This window comes from Mytilus californianus, unplaced genomic scaffold (genome assembly GCF_021869535.1).
Source record: "Mytilus californianus isolate M0D057914Y unplaced genomic scaffold, xbMytCali1.0.p SCAF_2, whole genome shotgun sequence".
Taxonomy (NCBI): Eukaryota; Metazoa; Mollusca; class Bivalvia; order Mytilida; family Mytilidae; genus Mytilus; species Mytilus californianus.
In genome coordinates, this window is record NW_026262668.1 from 60,574,199 (window position 1) to 60,591,898 (window position 17,700).

Consider the following 17,700-nt stretch of genomic DNA (forward strand, 5'->3'; position numbering starts at 1 on the left):
ATTGATTTTTGGAAAATCTTCGTTTCCGACACAATTTGTTAGAAATGTCTTCTAATGATAGGAATTTAAAGATGAGTGATATCAAGTTTTATGAAGGTACTTCAAAATGATTTCAAACTTTTGAAAATATGAAAAATCACAAATTTGGAGAAACATATTCTTATGGTCATTATGGTAGGACGTCGTCAAATATTGATATAAATATATAAGATGGGCATTCGAAATTGTGTCCTCAAGTCCTATAGTTTGTTATAAACTTAAATGAGAACTGGTTTTTTTTGCTAGAATATAAAGAAAATGGTATATTTTGCTATTAAGATATGATTCTCTCTGTCAAAATTATTGGTAGCGCATCTAAGGACAAAGTGCTAGAATTTTAACAAAATATATGTTAATCGAGAACACATCCTGAATCGATTGCTGGTGTCAAAATTTTGAAAATTAAACATTAAATGTGTGAACAGGGCACTTGTTGACATGTCTTTTTTTCTTTTTATGTCTCTAATTTGAACGAGCTATAAATTAAAAGGTATACTGTTATAAAATGCGAGGAGCCTGTAATTGAGTGGTTGTCGTTTTTTTTATGTTTATCATATTTGCCTTTTGTCTATTGTTTTAAGCAGTTAGTTCTAGTGTTGTGTTATTGTACCACTGCCTACGATTAGGAAGCGACCGCTAACATGTTTAACTGCATGTGTCTGTCACAAGTCAGGAGCCTGTAATTGAGTTGATGTCAGTTTTTAATGTATTTTTCATTTAATTTTCGTGTATTTGTTTTGTACATAAATCAGTCCGTTATTTTTCCTTTTTAAATTGTTTCTCATTAAATGTTGTCATTTAGACGGTCTTTTGTAGCATGTATGCGGTATAGGTGCTCATTGTTGAAGGTCATGCGAAGACCTAAAGTTGATACCTTCTACGTCATTTTAGTTTATGATGGAGATTCAGGTCATTGGCAATCATACCACTTCTATCTTTTTTAAAAACTGCAATTGTATATTTACATCAACGAAAATTTATAAGTGAGGAGTGATGCTCTGACAATGGCCTCTCCGAGTCTGTAATGGTTAATTAACAAGTGAAAAAAAAACTGCAATTTGCATTTTGATAAAACAATTTGGTACATTGAATAAAACAAATGGTGTGCAGTGCACTTTTGGAATGAACATGGCAGGAATGATAATCAATTAAACCATATCTTTGTGTTGCCTTATTAGTTTAATACGTGTATCAAACGGTACTCATTGAAACAAGGAAATATGTGGAAGCCATATCGTAAAGTATGGTGTCAGTTAGAATGAGATATTCACATAGATAAAGGGTTGCAATTATGTAAAGTAAATTTATACTCTGGGTTTAAATAAAAATGATTATGATCATCAAGATTGGTAGACAGACCCGCTCGAATGTTCTTGCTGACAGATCTTATTAAATTAATTGTAGATTATAAAACAACTACATGTAAAGTACTGAAAAGATAAAATATGCCTAGGTACACCACATGTCAGGAAAGCTGTACTTGCAAGCTTTACTATGGCATCTTTGAACACTTCGACAGATTTGTTTTAGCAGAATGACACACATCCATCGTATCAGACTTCCCACATATTTCTCATGTTAATCAGATAAAAAAATCTTCTTAGTTTTCATACGAGTCGAAACTATTTTTCGTATATGTCACTTTTTTCCCAACAAAAATACTGCCTTCATTTAGACACGACGAGGTTACAACAGAAAATAACACTGCCGAAGTGGTTTAAAAATTTCTTTGGCTGTCATTACTCATTTTTAATTATCGATGAAAAGCTTAACACGTTTGTACAAATAACGTCACTTACAAGCGCCGTAAAGATTTGTTAGCATAAATACATATTTTAAAATCGGTTAACGGAATATGGCTCTGAACAGACCCAGGTTTAAAAAAATATTCAAACGATTTATATCATTATTATACCCCACGCAACGAGTTGCGGAGGGTATAATGTTTTTGACCCGTCCGTCCGTCTGTCCGTCAGTCCGTCAGTCCGTCATTCCGTCAGTCCGTCAGTCCGTCAGTCCGTCAGTCCTGTTTCTTGTCATCGCAACTCCTCTCAAACCACACAACAGAATTTCACGAAACCTTTTTAGATAATAAGGACATACTATGTAGTTGTGCATATCGACAGGAAATTACGATTCAATTTTTTTCTAGGATTTACGCCCCTTTGAACTTATTTACTTTAATGTACTACTGCAACAGTTTGTCATCTCAACTCCTCTGAAACCACACAACAAAATTTCATGAAACTTTGTAGATAATAAGGACATACTACGTAGATGTGCATATCGACAGGAAATTACGATTAGATTTTTTTTCCAGGAGTTACGCCCCTTTGAACTTATTTGCCCAATATACTACTGCAACCTTTTGTCATCGCAACTCCTCTCAAACCACACAACAGAATTTCATGAAACCTTTTCAGATAATAAGGACATACTACGTAGATGTGCAAATCGACAGGAAATTACGATTAAATTTTTTTTCTAGGAGTTACGCCCCTTTGAGCTTATTTGCCTCAATATACTTCTGCAACAGTTTGTCATCGCAACTCCTCTGAAACCACACAACAAAATTTCATGAAACTTTGTAGATAATAAGGACATACTACGTAGATGTGCATATCGACAGGAAATTACGATTAGATTTTTTTTCCAGGAGTTACGCCCTTTTGAACTTATTTGCCCAATATACTACTGCAACCTTTTGTCATCGCAACTCCTCTCAAACCACACAACAGAATTTCGTGAAACCTTTTCAGATAATAAGGACATACTACGTAGATGTGCATATCGACAGGAAATTACGATTAAATTTTTTTTCTAGGAGTTACGCCCCTTTGAGCTTATTTGCCTCAATATACTTCTGCAACAGTTTGTCATCGCAACTCCTCTGAAACCACACAACAGAATTTCGTGAAACTTTGTAGAGAATAAGGACATACTAGATAGATGTGCATATCGACAGGAAATTATGATTCAATTTTTTATCTAGGAGTAACGCCCCTTTGAACTTTTTTGGTTCAATATACCTCTGCAACAGTTTGTCATCGCAACTCCTCTGAAACCACACAACAGAATTTCATGAAACTTTGTAGATAATAAGGACATACTATGTGGATGTGCATATCGACAGGAAATTATGATTCAATTTTTTTTTCTTATTCAATTTTTTTTTCTTAGTTATTTTATTTCTCCAGTGACAATGTGGGGACGTGGGGTATGTGAGCGCGCTCACTAAGGTTCTTTAATTTGTTTTTGGCGGCTGCTTTTAAAGTGAGTCGGTCGGCAACGTATGCCATTCAAATTTTATTTTTGGCTCAAATTCACAGTTTGGCTTTACATTTTCGAGCACACTATATTTAAACTTGTATTATTTATTTTTTTTCCTGGTTCTGCTTTAAGAAACTCTCTGGTTAGATTATTTATTTCAAAAACAGAGAATTAAAACCAATGCAAGCCTTTTACAGCTTATAGGTATATTATTGAAAGATAAATACAAACATATAATAGTCAGGTATATATGTTCTGCACCATATGGGTATATGAAATATAATCGTATGGTTATGACCATATGGGTATACAGTGATATTGTTGACCATAAGCTTACTATCGGACGATTAGTTCGACTGGTTAGAGACGCTTTTGATTGACAGTAGCGGAGGTAAAACATAGATGCTGTATTTGGTTTGGGAAACAAGCTATATGTTCTTGAAATGAGTGTATCCCTTTTGCATGGCATTTGCACAACAAAACGTTTCTAAATCATATTCGAAACATGCCTATATGATTAAGATACTAATATGTTATGTATTATTGTCATTTTGTTTGTTTTCTTTTGTTTCCTATTCTGACATCGGACTCGGACTTCTCTTAAACTGATTTTTACTGTGCGTACTGTTGTACGTTTGTTTTTTCTACATTGACTAGAGGTATAGGGGGAGGGTTGATATCTCAAATAACATGTTTAACCCCGCCGCATTTTTGCGCCTGTCCCAAGTCAGGAGCCTCTGGCCTTTGTAAGTCTTGTATCATTTTTAATTTTAGTTTCTTGTGTATAATTTGGAGTTTAGTATGACGTCCATTATCACTGAACTAGTATACATATTTATTTAGGGGCCAGTTGAAGGACGCCTCCGGGTGCGGGAGTTTCTCGCTGCATTGAAGACCCATGGTGGCCTTCGGCTGTTGTCTGCTCTATGGTCGGGTTGTTGTCTCTTTGACACATTCCCCATTTCCATTCTCAATTTTATTGCTCGTTAATAATCAAACGCGTATATACTGATATGGTCTAGACCATATACAAACTTATTAAAGGCAAGTATTACAAACTTATTATAGAGAGATATTTACAAATTTTTTACTATTTACAGTTATATAATGGACAATTATATACACACTTATTACAGACATCTCTATAAACGTTTAATGCTTACATGAATATTCCTGACAGATGTAAACAAACGTATTATGGACAGGTATATACAAACTTCTTATAGACAGTTAAATACAAACTTCTCATGGACAGGTATAAACAAACTTCTTATAGACAGGTATATACAAACGTATTATGGACAGATATATACAAACTTCTTATGAACTGGTATAAAAAAACTTCTTATACACAGGTATATACATATAAGCGGGAGGTTTGGTTAGCCATAAAACCAGGTTCAAGCCACCATTTTTTCTTAAAATGTCCTGTACCTAGTCAAGAATATGGCAGGTGTTATCACATAGTCCATTTTTATGTATGTTGGCGTTTGTTTTTGTAGCAGTTCAGTGTTTCTATTGTTCCGTGTTGTTTCCTCTTATAGTTTACGTGTTTCCCTCATTTTTGGTTTGTGACCCGGATTTGTTTCAATTTAATCGATTTATGACTATCGAACAGCTGTAAACTAATATTTCCTTTATATAAAAACTTCCTATATACAGGTAAATACAAACTTATTTTTGACAGGTATATGCAAACTTATTATTGACATGTATAAACACACTTATTATAGACAGGTATATGCCAAATTATACCAAATGATAATCAGACACGATACTGCATCGCTCATTTTTAAAACAATTTTCTCATAAGGACTAGATGTGGGATGTTTATCATTGATACAACAAACAAACTACACAGATAACTAAAAAACATTAAGATAACAAGTTAAAATTTTTTTTGCACCCTTTTGTTACCAATTATTGACCATGTTCAAAAACTGGAAGTTGTATTAGGAAAAATGAGTTTTTATAAAAGGCATGTTTACATATCACTATATTTGTAACCGTTTTGGAAATGAATGAAATGTATCCTCGATATATATAGACCAAAGAGACAACAACCCAACACTTCTCTCTATATTCTACACATTTCTTGATTACTGACTCTTATTAAAGAAACTAAGGTTAACTCCCTCAGGCAAATTTGGCCTTAGAAGGATTTGGTTCTTTTTAAGGTCTTTTTATAAGTTATATAGCTCTTCAACTGATTCGGTTCCATTCACATTTGACTTTCAAATATTCGGCTTTGAGCGTTCCTGATGGAGGTAGATCCAGAAAAGCGCTTCGGACGCACGAAATTTATAACGTGTTGTTTTCATTTTTGATGGCCCATTAAGAGACTAGTAATCTGCGATTTTCATGTTTTGCTTGCTTTATGTTTTTTGTGTGACGAACATAATTGTGATTGCGTAGACCACTCTATGATTTGTATCAAATGTTGATTTTTTTTTTGTTAATTTCAATATTAAGAGTTGTAAAGTCCAGGCTATATGTACTATAACATATCTATAAAAATTACTTTATAATGTATAACCATGCATAAACATTGGTAATCTGTTTGTTATAATTGTAACACTATACAATGTAGGTCCCAATGCCAGTAGTTACAGTAGACCCCGCAACGGTGAATACTATTCCGTATGAATTGGGTGAAGAAGATACCATGGAGTTTACTATCACTAATCACGGGTTAATTAGAGTCGACAATGTCAGATTTGCTTTTCCTTCAAACCATCCTTATCTCAAATTCAACATGGTATGTACTCATGAATAATGAAAATCTAGAAGATCACTCTCAAACATTAAGGTTAAACAAATGTCTCTATTTAGTCATAAAAATGAACAAAAGCCTTAAAATTAGCCAAAACATCTTATAAACTCCAAAATGTATTTGGGAATTATTTATGATATTAATTGCAAATCAGTCATACATAGCAGGTTAATAACAATTTCACATACATTAAACGTTGATATTGGACAAGCAGTTAATATCTGTATCGTTTCTTTATGCTCAGACAAACAGTATGACTTAATATAATTTGTTCATAAGAAGGTTTTATTAGGCAGGTTTTCAAACAGAAATCAGGATTCTGTTTAAGGTAGATAATACAATTAATTATATAATTACTACCACAATTTGATATTAATAAGTGTTGTAATTTTCATTGTTATTAATACATGTAATGTCAGTATTACAAATCTAATCTTGAATCAATCCTAATCCTATCTTATTTTTGGGAAATATTTTTACAAATTCAAATGTGACGTCACTTTGTGGTTTTTTTTTAGAATTTCAAATGTGGCGTCACTTTGTGCGTTGATGCTTTGGCTAACTCGGCTGTGTATTTGTATATGTTGGATCAAGTTGTTTTATGTAATGTATTCGTTTTTATTCTGTAGTTAGTCCCCACTTCGGTTTTATCATGTATATATATTATATAGTCATTTTATCAAATTTACTGTTTGCAAAATTATAAATTATTCTAAATAATAAGGATGTTCTTGTCCCAGGGCAGAAAACCCTGGCCGTGTTACATGTAGGCGCAACTTTTTGGAAGTTTTGGTCCTCGGTGCTCTTCGGCTATGTACTTGTTTTGGCTTTCAAGCTTTTTTCATCTGAGCGTCACTGGTTGGTCTTGTGTGGACGAGACGCACGTCTGGCGTATTGAATTTTAAGCCTAGTACCTTTTGTTAGCTATTATTCGTGTGTTTCTTTGTCATATATGTTCTCCCATTTATTTGTATTGTGGTCCTGTCATGTGATGTTGTCGTTTTGGTGTTGTGTTTGACGTTGCCATTAAAGCGGGAGGTTTGGTATGCCACAAAACCAGGTTCAACCCACCATTTTTTCCAAGATGTCCTGTACCAAGTCAGGAAAATGGCCATTGTTATATTATAGTTCGTTTCTGTGTGTGTTACATTTTAATGTTGTGTTTTTGTTGTGTCGTTGTTCTCTTCTTATATTTGATGCGTGTCCCTCAGTTTTAGTTTGTAACATCGGATTTGTTTTTATCTCTATCGATTTATGAGTTTCGAACAGCGGTATACTACTGTTGCCTTTATTTAAGGGTTGTATGGCTATTGAGCGTTTAAGCGTTTTGCATGACTAGGTTGACCGTTTTTGTTGGTAATTACTTATGAAGTGTTCAACTAATGCTTTTGAAATTTTAACAAAAAGGATGTCGAATTCGATTTTATCTTGTGCTGTTCATGAGTTATATATATAATTTGTCGTTGATTGATTAGAAAAGGGCATTTTATCTTCGTGCAATGACTTAAAAACTATTCAACTAATGCTTGTCAAATTTAGAAAATATAGTGGTATTATAACTTCTTTTACTTTGTATTTTGTTCTGGAGACGATACCATAAATCATTTAACTCAATTTGTCCTCTTATTAACATCACTGAATTACTTTCACAATTTAGAATATTTAGTTTGCCAACAATTTTAGTTTGAAAAAAAGTTTGGTTACCTATCATTTTTTATTATATTTTTGAACATATAACAATAAACACTACAATTTGGCAAAACATGAAATATTTCTTTTATATATTTCCTTACTACTATCATCATGTTTAGAATAACAAGAACTATCAGCAGAACAAAATAAACAAAAATATGCAAATTAGACCGAAACCATTGAATGACTCCTTTAAGTGCTATTTCTTTCAAATGACGACTGAAAAAAATAATCAAATATACAAGAAATACAAAAGTGTTTGAGAATTTTTTTTGATTATCACAAAGAGTATGATAGGTAGAAACTGTAAACAGCAAAAACGTATCAGCCTTACAAGATCCACACAAATGCCAAATAAATGTGTGACACAAAATAAGCACAGGGACACTTTGGTCTTGGTGTATCAACTAATTTGTGAATAACTTAAAAGTTAACAATTTTCAAAATGAACTTTTTACGGCTAAAAAAGCAATGACTTTACGCTTGTTTCGACATATGGCAGTAGAAGAATAGAATGATAAAATCAACAATGAACTCCTTATAAAACTTAATTTTCTTTTTTTACAAACGTTTGTGTTTAAGGTGTAAAGTATTTGAAGGAGGCTAGAACTGTTAACAGTATACTTCTAACTTAGATGATTTAGTTACTGTGTAGGATGTTACCATACTCGTCATACTAAACTGTAAAAGTAATCAGCAAAATAAGACCAAAAATAATCTAAACAACCGAAATCACCCAATTAACCATTTGTGTTATTACCCTTACATGGTGATTTTTGTCCCATTTAATGTAACAGATAGAATGTATCAATGAACAACAAGAGTGATCAGCCACATACGATCTTTGAATAAATCAATATGAACTATGAACTACAGGAGTTGCATCAAGACAGAATTTAAACCAAATTATTTAATCTGTGTTCATTATCTTGAAAATTACAATAAGTAGACAGAAACTAGGTGCAATACAAATCATAATAAGAAAGACACAGTTTCTACTCAAAATAAAAAGTCTTCTTGTGAATAAAAATGTATACGTTTAAACAATGCCACATGAGCGACACGGGCCTTTTATCGATCAACATGAATGTACAAATAGTCACCATTGATGTAAAACTGCACGTTTCATAATTATTCTCTGTAATAAGAAAAGAAAAAAATCTTTTAAATTGGGGAATTTTCAAGCAGGTGAACAATGATGGTAATTGAAAAAATTTGATAAAAGTTACCAAGAACATATTCCTACAAATCCTTTCTACTACTTATCATAAATCAGAACACTAACCAATTTATTCTTATTCAGACTGTTGATGAGATTGGTAGTCTTTCAGCAAACACATCAATCAAAGTACCGGTTTTAGTGACATTACAGAATACAAGAAAGAAAGGGAGTCTTAGCTGTTTCGTGTGTGGATTGGCTGTTTTGTACGACTATGTTTGTGGTCCAAGTAAACAAACAAAAAAACTGGACATACCAGATACAAGGCAATATCCTGGGCGACCACCTCTCCCATTTTGTGATAGTTGTAGTGCTGGGTTAGATGATAGTGGTGTTGATCATGATGGTACAGGAAAAATATTCTGTGAGTATTTAATTACATCGTAATTCTGATTCTTAAACATGATAATCTGAGAAGTCATCATTTGAAGAAGGAATTTGTAAATAACATGAATAGTAGGAGATTTACAGCTTTAATTGTGTGTTCAACTTGCAGAATGATTATAATGTCAAGTACAATTGTACTCACTATATAGCATTTAAGAACAAAATGGTAGTAATGGTAGTAGCAGTTGTAACAACTATATACTAACCTAGGTGAAGTTGTAAGAATGTTCGTAATGGTACTAATATAGCAGCATGTTTGATGATTATGTACTTATCTCGTTGTAAGGATGATTTTAGTTATGTTAGCGGCAAACATGAAGATTGTGTAGACCTTGTTATCAAAAGCTTATAATGGTAGCAGCAGATATGACGCCTGTGTACACATCTTGTTGTAAGAATGTGAGTTATGGTAGCAGCAGGTTTAATGATTGTGTACGCAGCGTGTTGTAAGAATATTTGTTATCAGAGTAGCAGGAAAGGTGATTGTGTACACATCTTCTTATAAGAATATTGATTATGGTAGTGGCAGGTATGGGGATAGTGAACACATCTTGCTGTCAGTATGTTAGTAATGGAAGTGGCAGGTTTGTTGATTGTGTACAGATCCTGTCGTGAGAATGTTTGTTATAGTAGTGGCAAGTATGAGGATTGTGTACACATCTTGTTGTTAGTATGTTAGTAATGGAAATGGCAGGTATGTTGATTGTGTACAGATCTTGTTGTGAGAATGTTAGTGATAGACGCCGGAGGTATGATTATTGTTTACACATCTTGTTGTAAGCATGTTAGTAATAGTAGTGAGAGATATGATAATTGTGTACACATCTTGTTGTGAGAATGTTAGTAATAGTAGCAGGAGATATGATTATTGTGTTTATAGTGTGCCTTTCTATGTTGTAATGTTATGCTACTGTTTCAGCTTAGGGTAAAGGTTGGCGCCTGATAAAATGTTTAAAACCGCTGATTTTTTTGCAACTATCCTAAGTCAGGAACCTGTTGTTCAGTGATTATTGTTTGTTTTATGTGGTTCAAAAGTGTTTCTCGTTTCTTGTTTTTTATATAGATTAGACCGTTGGTTTTTCTGTTTGAATGGTTTTACACTAGTCATTTTGGGCCCATTATAGCTTGCTGGTCGGTGTGAGCCAAGGCTTCGTGGTGAAGGCCGTACTTTGACCTATAATGGTTTACTTTTTACAAATTGTGACTTGGATGGAGAGTTGTATCATTTGCACTCATACCACATCTTCTTATATCTACATCTTGTTGAAAGAATGTTAGTGAAAGAAGTGACAGATATAATGATTGTGAACACATTTTGTTATAAGAATGTTATGGCTATATATATACTAAGTAAGCTAGTTATTGTAGTGACGGATAAGATAAGTATGTATACATCCTGTTGTGATAATCTTAGGAAAAATAGCAGCATGTTTGATCATTGTGTACACATCTTGTTGTGAGAATGTTAGGAATGAAAGCAGCATGTTTGATTATATTGTGTACACATCTTGTTGTGAGAGACAATAACCCAATCAAGGAGAAAAAAATACTCGAAGGACACCTATGAATTTTCATCACAGTCAATGTGGAAAAACACACAGCAGTATGCACTGTATTACTCATGCAATCTTAAAGAAGTCCGTTGTTATGATTGCTAAAAGAAGAAACTAAGCAAAATGGCAATGAGTAACTTACGTAAACAGTTACTGACCAGCCAGCTTCCGAACTTAATTGAACTAATCAAAAGATTATTTATTAATCATGTTGAAATCCACGACAGTTCCTACAGTTAGGGATTTAGTATCATGCCACCATAAATTATACATATAACATAATTCGTATCATGCCAAAAACTTGTTTTAGAATATACATGTATGTATAAAAAAGAAGATGTGTGGTATGATTGCCAATGAGACAACTCTCCACAAGAGACCAAAATGACACAGAATTTAACAACTGTAGGTCACCGTACGGCCTTCAACAATGAGCAAAGCCCATACCGCACAGTCAGCTATAAAAGGCCCCGAAATGACAATGTAAAACAATTCAAACGAGAAAACTAACGGCCTAATTTATGTACGAAAATGAACGAAAAACAATATGTAACACATAAACCAACGACATCCTCTGAATTACAGGCTCCTGACTTGGGACAGGCACATACATACAGAATGTGGCGGAGTTAAACATGTTAGCGGGATCCCAACCCTCCCCTAACCTGGGACAGTGGTGTAACAGTACAACATAAGAACGTAAAAATCAGTTGAAAGAGGCTTAACTTATCAGATGGATAACAATACAAATATAAAAATACAAGTGGACTTGGCTGGGTACTTGTACATCAAAACAACAAAAAAACACTAAGTACAGATCTGAGAGTACTCGCAGTTACTGACAGCTAGTTCAAAGCCACTAACAACTAATAAAATAAATCATGCATCTAAGACTAAATTATCAATCCGTACACATCCAACATCCAATAGATTTAGTGTAAAGACGTCATAAACAGTCAGAGAAAAACATGACCTTGTGCAATGCCAAGATACAGGTATCGACAGATTGTAGATCCATGAATGTGTTTATGTATATAACAATAGTTTGCTTTTAATTTACTGATAACAAAATCAATATTAGTACCAATACAAACAATATTTAATGATCTAATTACAGTGTTGAATTGGTAACCTTTTAGAATAAGTTTATTTAAAGGATCGATAAGTTTACCAGGATCGTTTCTAAATTTCCGGGCACGGTAAACAATATTGCCGTAAAAATGAGGATGTGCAACCCCGTTTGAAATAAGTTTTCTACAGGTACAACCAAACTTCAAAACCAAATCTTCATATCTGTGGAAGAATTTAGTAAAGGGTAAATTAACAGTAGGGAACGAAAAATCGTCCCTTTTGTCGTAAGTTTTAGTGTGGAGTTTCCCGTGTAAAACCGAAATATCTAAATCTAGGAAAGGACAGTTGTTACCGTTTAAATTTGATTTATTTAAAGTAAGTTTCTTTGGGTAAATTTTGGCAGTATATTGAGAAAATTCTTGATTATTTAACGAAAAAATATCATCAAGATAATGGTAAGTGTTGTTGAATTTATCAATTAAATGCAATTTAGACGGGTCTTTACTGAGTTTGGTCATAAACTGTGATTCATAACAGTACAAAAACAGTCTGCTATTAAAGGGGTGCAATTAGTGCCCATAGGAATACCTACAACCTGTCGATAAACTTTGCTGCCGAAACGTACATAAATATTATCAAGGAGAAAATTAACAACTCTAATCATCTCATCACATCTCCAGTAAGTATATCTAGCATATTTACCTTTCTCATTAGAGAAGAAGGCTTTAAATGAGTTGCAGCAAATATATTTGCATTCAGATTTACCAAACGACCATTTAATTAAATAGTCAAACTTCTGTTTGATAAGATTGTGTGGAAGTGTAGTGTAAAGAGTTGAAAAGTCAAAACTGTCAACAGAATCAAAAGGACCATCAAAAGCACGTAATTTATCTTAAACATCCAAAGAATTTTTTACACTCCAAAAAAAGTTAATTCCACTATTTTCATATATTTTATTACAATAGTTTATGATAAGCTCTTTGATAGTAGTTAAGGAACTTGTTAAAAGCACTGAAAGATTAGTTGTAGAACACTTACTAGAGGCCGAGATGAAACGATATTTTACTGGATTTTTGTGTAGTTTAGGTGACCAATGCATAGTAGGGACCTTCAATGGTCAGAAGAAGCCTTAAGCTGTGATCTGGTTATGATATGTTTGTTAACTATATGACTCTCTGTGGGGCGCATGGACTTGAATGTAGATGAATTTAAAATTTCATTCTTAAGAACGTCCGTGTAGTATTTACGGCATACCACCACATTGTTGGCTGCTTTGTCGGCCGGTACAAACACAAACCGCTTAGAAAGTTCTTGAAGTTTATTTCTTATTCTGGAAATAGGCGTATTATGTACTCTATTATTTACTTCTAAATTATTTTCAAAATGTGATATTCTATTATCTACCACATTCATACATTTATTTAAATAAGAATCAAGTTTTTTTATCAGATTTTTCCCGTTTACACCAATTTTTTACAAAACGAGGAAAGAGCATCTTTGGTGACCTGACGACACTGTTTCCAATCTATTTTAGATGGAGGACGATATTTTGGTCCTTTTTTCAAAAAGTTTTTAACCTCTCTGTCCTAGACGATGTGTTTATTTCCGATGCAAAGATCCCATGATTGAGCAGTATTAAGTCAATAAAAAATATCTTTAATGCCTTGATAATAGTAACGTAAGAATACTAGTAATGGTAGTAGCAGTTATGATGATTGTGTACAGATCTTGATATAAGAATGTCAGCAATGGCAAGTATGGCGATTGTGCATGTTGTGTACGCAGCTTGTTCTAAGAATGTCACTAATGGTGGTAGAAGGTATAAGTGTTTACATATCTTGTTAGCAATAGGAATAACTGGTATGATGATTGTGCATGTTGTGTACACGTCATGTTGTAATAATGATAATTAAGGAAGTGACAGGTATGATGATTGTGTACACATCTTATTGTAAGAATTTTAGTGATGGTAGTGGGATGAAAGAGGGACGAAAGATACCAGAGGGATAGTCAAACTCATAGATCGAAAACAAACTGACAACGCCATGGCCAAAAAAAAAAAAGACAAACAGACAAATAATAGTACAGATGACACAACATAGAAAATCAAAGACTAAGAAACACGAACCCCACCAAAAACTGGGGGTGATCTCAGGTGCTCCGGAAGGGTAAGCAGATCCTGCTCCACATGTGGCACCCGTCGTGTTGCTTATGTTATTACAAATCCGGTAAATAGTCTAATTCGGTACGTCACATTCGTAAAAAGGGAGGGTATTGTAGTTACGACATCAGGAACATATCCGATATCATCTGTGAAACGGTTAATCCGTAACGGTCAACCAACTCGTGATGGCGTCCGTAAATTTTACGAAGGGCTAAATTCAACTTCACCATTTGGAACTCTTAGTTTAAGAGCTTCCTTGTGAGCAGCAATCCTCTATCAAGGAAACACAAGCCCGGGAATATCGTATCAATTGGGAGATATATATATATGCAGGCTCTCCTGGAATGTTGCTACATAGAAATGGAAAGTTCACTATTGGGAAGCTGAAATCATCTCTGTCGTAAAGTTTTGTTTTCAACCGACCCTCATTGTCAATTTTTAGATGTAAGTCAAGATATAAGGCAGACTTAACTGTATCTGTAGTATCCTTTATCTCTATTTCGATGGGATAGATTCGTTCAACATAGTCACCAAATTTTGTATTATTTAGTGAGAGAACATCATCTATATAGCGGAACGTAGAGTTAAAGGATATTGCTAACTTCTTATTTTTCTTCCTAAGAAGTTCATGTATGAAGTCAGCCTCATAATAACAAAGAAACAAGTGGGCAAGAAGAGGGGCACAATTGGTTCCCATTGGATTTCCGACAGTCTGTTGAAAAACACGTCCTCCAAACGTAACAAATATGTTGTCAATCAAGAAATCAAGCATCTTGATAATGTCAGTTTCAGAGAATTTTTTGTTTGAATCAGAGTGATTCTTTACAAAGTAGGATTTATCCCTCCCTAAGACAAGATACTTGTATCTACGTTCGCCATTCTTTTTAATGAAACAAAGTAATACCAACTCTTTCAATTTGTCTTTTAGTTTGGAATGGGGAATATTTGTGTGTAGAAAAGTCAAATGTGTTAATACTATTGCAAGATGAGAGAGTCTTGGATTGTATGTACTCTAAAAGATCTTTGGAATTTTTTAGTATCCTCATCTGATTCACGCCACCTCTAGAACTTTGGAGCCCGGCTTTGGTTGCTGATAAAAAAGCTGACTTTGTAGTAATCTTATTGTAAGAATTTGAGTAATGGTAGTGGCATGTATGGCGATTGTATGTTCATCTTGTTGTACGAATATTAGTTATGGTAGCAGTAGGTATGATGATTGTGTACAAATCTTGTTGTAAGAATGTGAGTTATGGTAGCAACAGTTAAAATAATAATGTATTTACCTTGTAAGAATTTTGTAATGGTAGCGGCAATTATGATGATTTTTTCCTCATTGAAATAATTGCTCGTCAATTGAATAATGTTTTGAGTTCTATATATATTTGATGATACATTTATAGCCTGAAATTGCAGTATTTGATAATGTTTTTATAGTAGAAGGTCCTAATATAGAAATTGAACTGGCATCTTCAACAACATATAATCCTGTGACACCTATTTCCTGTGACTGTGCCAAAAGTATGATTAAAGGTTGTGTTTTTGGTTATTATTTTGGATGTGCGGGAGGCATATTCTCTTTGGCAGAATCAATAAGTGTAAGTATATTTTTTACTTGAAAGTTCGTTTGGGGGTTTTTGTTCTTGTTATAAGTTGCCACATGTTTGATGATATAGCAGGTATTTTAACCATCAGTAATTTCCAGCAGGTGGCAATATAAGTGTTGGTATTAAAACCCTTTAATTAAATGTTAGGTTTATGAAGTCTTATGTTTAGAAAATGATAGATGGGAAAACGTTAAAGATTAAGAACTGTATCTTTGCCAAATTGCCAGCATGTTTAAAAATTAAACAACAGTTAACACCCTCGTGATCTTTGTGATAATGTTAATATAGTAATGAAGAATAAAAAAAAATTGGTTTATTCTTAAATCTACAAATGAATGATTTAGATTTTTACAAAAAGTAACATACTGTGATATAGAAATGAAAACTAGTTGATATTATTTTGTCTAAATGATGACACTTTCAAGACTATGTTACACGACAAAGATAAACATAATATCAGGATTTTGATTTCCTAAAAATTGTCCACAACTGACATGGTATTACAAAATTTTATAAATTATTATAAACGAAGGAATCATGTCCTTTATGCAAAGTTTTAATTCTTTTTTAGTTTGTGCTCTACTTTCTGTCCTTTTTGATTTTATCACCTCTTAATTTTTGAAGGAGTTATGGATTTTAAAATATGCTTTCCTCCAGGCTCACTGAAGCGACATTTGATGTTGAAATGCACATCAGGTGAAGTTAAATTATTACCGTCAAGTGATTGTTCAGCATTGTAAAACTGATCTTTTTGTAATTATTTCTCATTGGCCTCAGTATCAAAAATCTTAAACATATCATTTTGAAGACGAGAAAACTGTTTAATGAACTCTTGTGTTGTTATACGCCAGTCACAGATGGTATGTATTATGCTCCATTGTTCATCAGCGCTTCGTATGGTAATTTAAATTTGACTTTAAAGGGGCACTAGCTACGAGATATATAAAAAATCTAGAATATGATTTTTTTTGTTCAATCATTATTGAAAGTGAAATAGTGAACTAATAATTCGCTTTTAGCAGCCAGTATGGTTCAATTTTGTCAAGATAAGCAAAACAACATTGATGATGAATTATTCACTTGCAAGTGAGTAATCCGACCTAATTGAATCCGTATTCATGTGAACTTCAATTTAACCCCCTTAGCTAGAGATGGATAACGCATGCAATGTGCGAGTATAGTTATTTAAAGGAAAAGAATGTAAATATTGAAAGTGAAACAAAGGTAAATCATTTAATTGACTGGTTCGATCCACAAAAAACATTCTTAGAAGGTAAAAACGATGATTAACATATATTTTTAAACTATAATATGAAATTAAACAGACCTAGAAGAATCCAACTGCACGAGTTCGCTATATCTATTTATATCTATATTATTTTATGTTTATATCGCTTATATGACTATCGGAGGTCTTCGGAGGTCAACTCGATATATAATTAGATGGCGTCTAGACTAAAATACATACGAAACGAAGCCACATATTCTCGAGCCCATGCTCTGTTAATTGTTAATTTTAGACTTTTAATAATTTGGATAAATGTTTTACATTGTTATAAATCAAATTCGAGAATTTGAGTCTAATCAATGAACACTAATTTGACAGCTATTGCCTCTTTGACCATGTTTACAGAGAAACGGGACTTTATAATTAACTATTTCAATTAAGCCAATTTTTCACATATAACGCAATAACTCTAATATACATATACCTGGATTGATTACCCAACAAAAATAAAATATTGTTTGGATTGATAAAGGAAAGCTCCAATTTGATTTTCTCAATCTTCTGGTTTGTTGCTTGTGATGGGACTTTAACAATTTAAATTGAGGCAATTTCTCACATATCTTGCAATAACGCTAGCTTGGATTGATTTCCCCAACAAATTACATTAGTGTTAGTATTGATACGGGAAAATTGAATTTTT

The 17,700-nt window shown here is 33.2% G+C and overlaps 1 protein-coding gene across 1 annotated transcript in view; it reads left to right on the forward strand.

Annotated features, from left to right (window-relative positions):
* LOC127729010 (uncharacterized) overlaps nucleotides 1-17,700 on the forward strand; it is a 41,647-nt gene that overhangs the window by 21,833 nt on the left and 2,114 nt on the right. Inside the window, exons 12-14 of the mRNA XM_052236584.1 lie at nucleotides 5,900-6,067; nucleotides 9,078-9,357; nucleotides 15,603-15,763. Coding sequence (XP_052092544.1) covers nucleotides 5,900-6,067; nucleotides 9,078-9,357; nucleotides 15,603-15,763 — 609 coding nt within the window. The remainder of the gene's footprint in view (nucleotides 1-5,899; nucleotides 6,068-9,077; nucleotides 9,358-15,602; nucleotides 15,764-17,700) is intronic.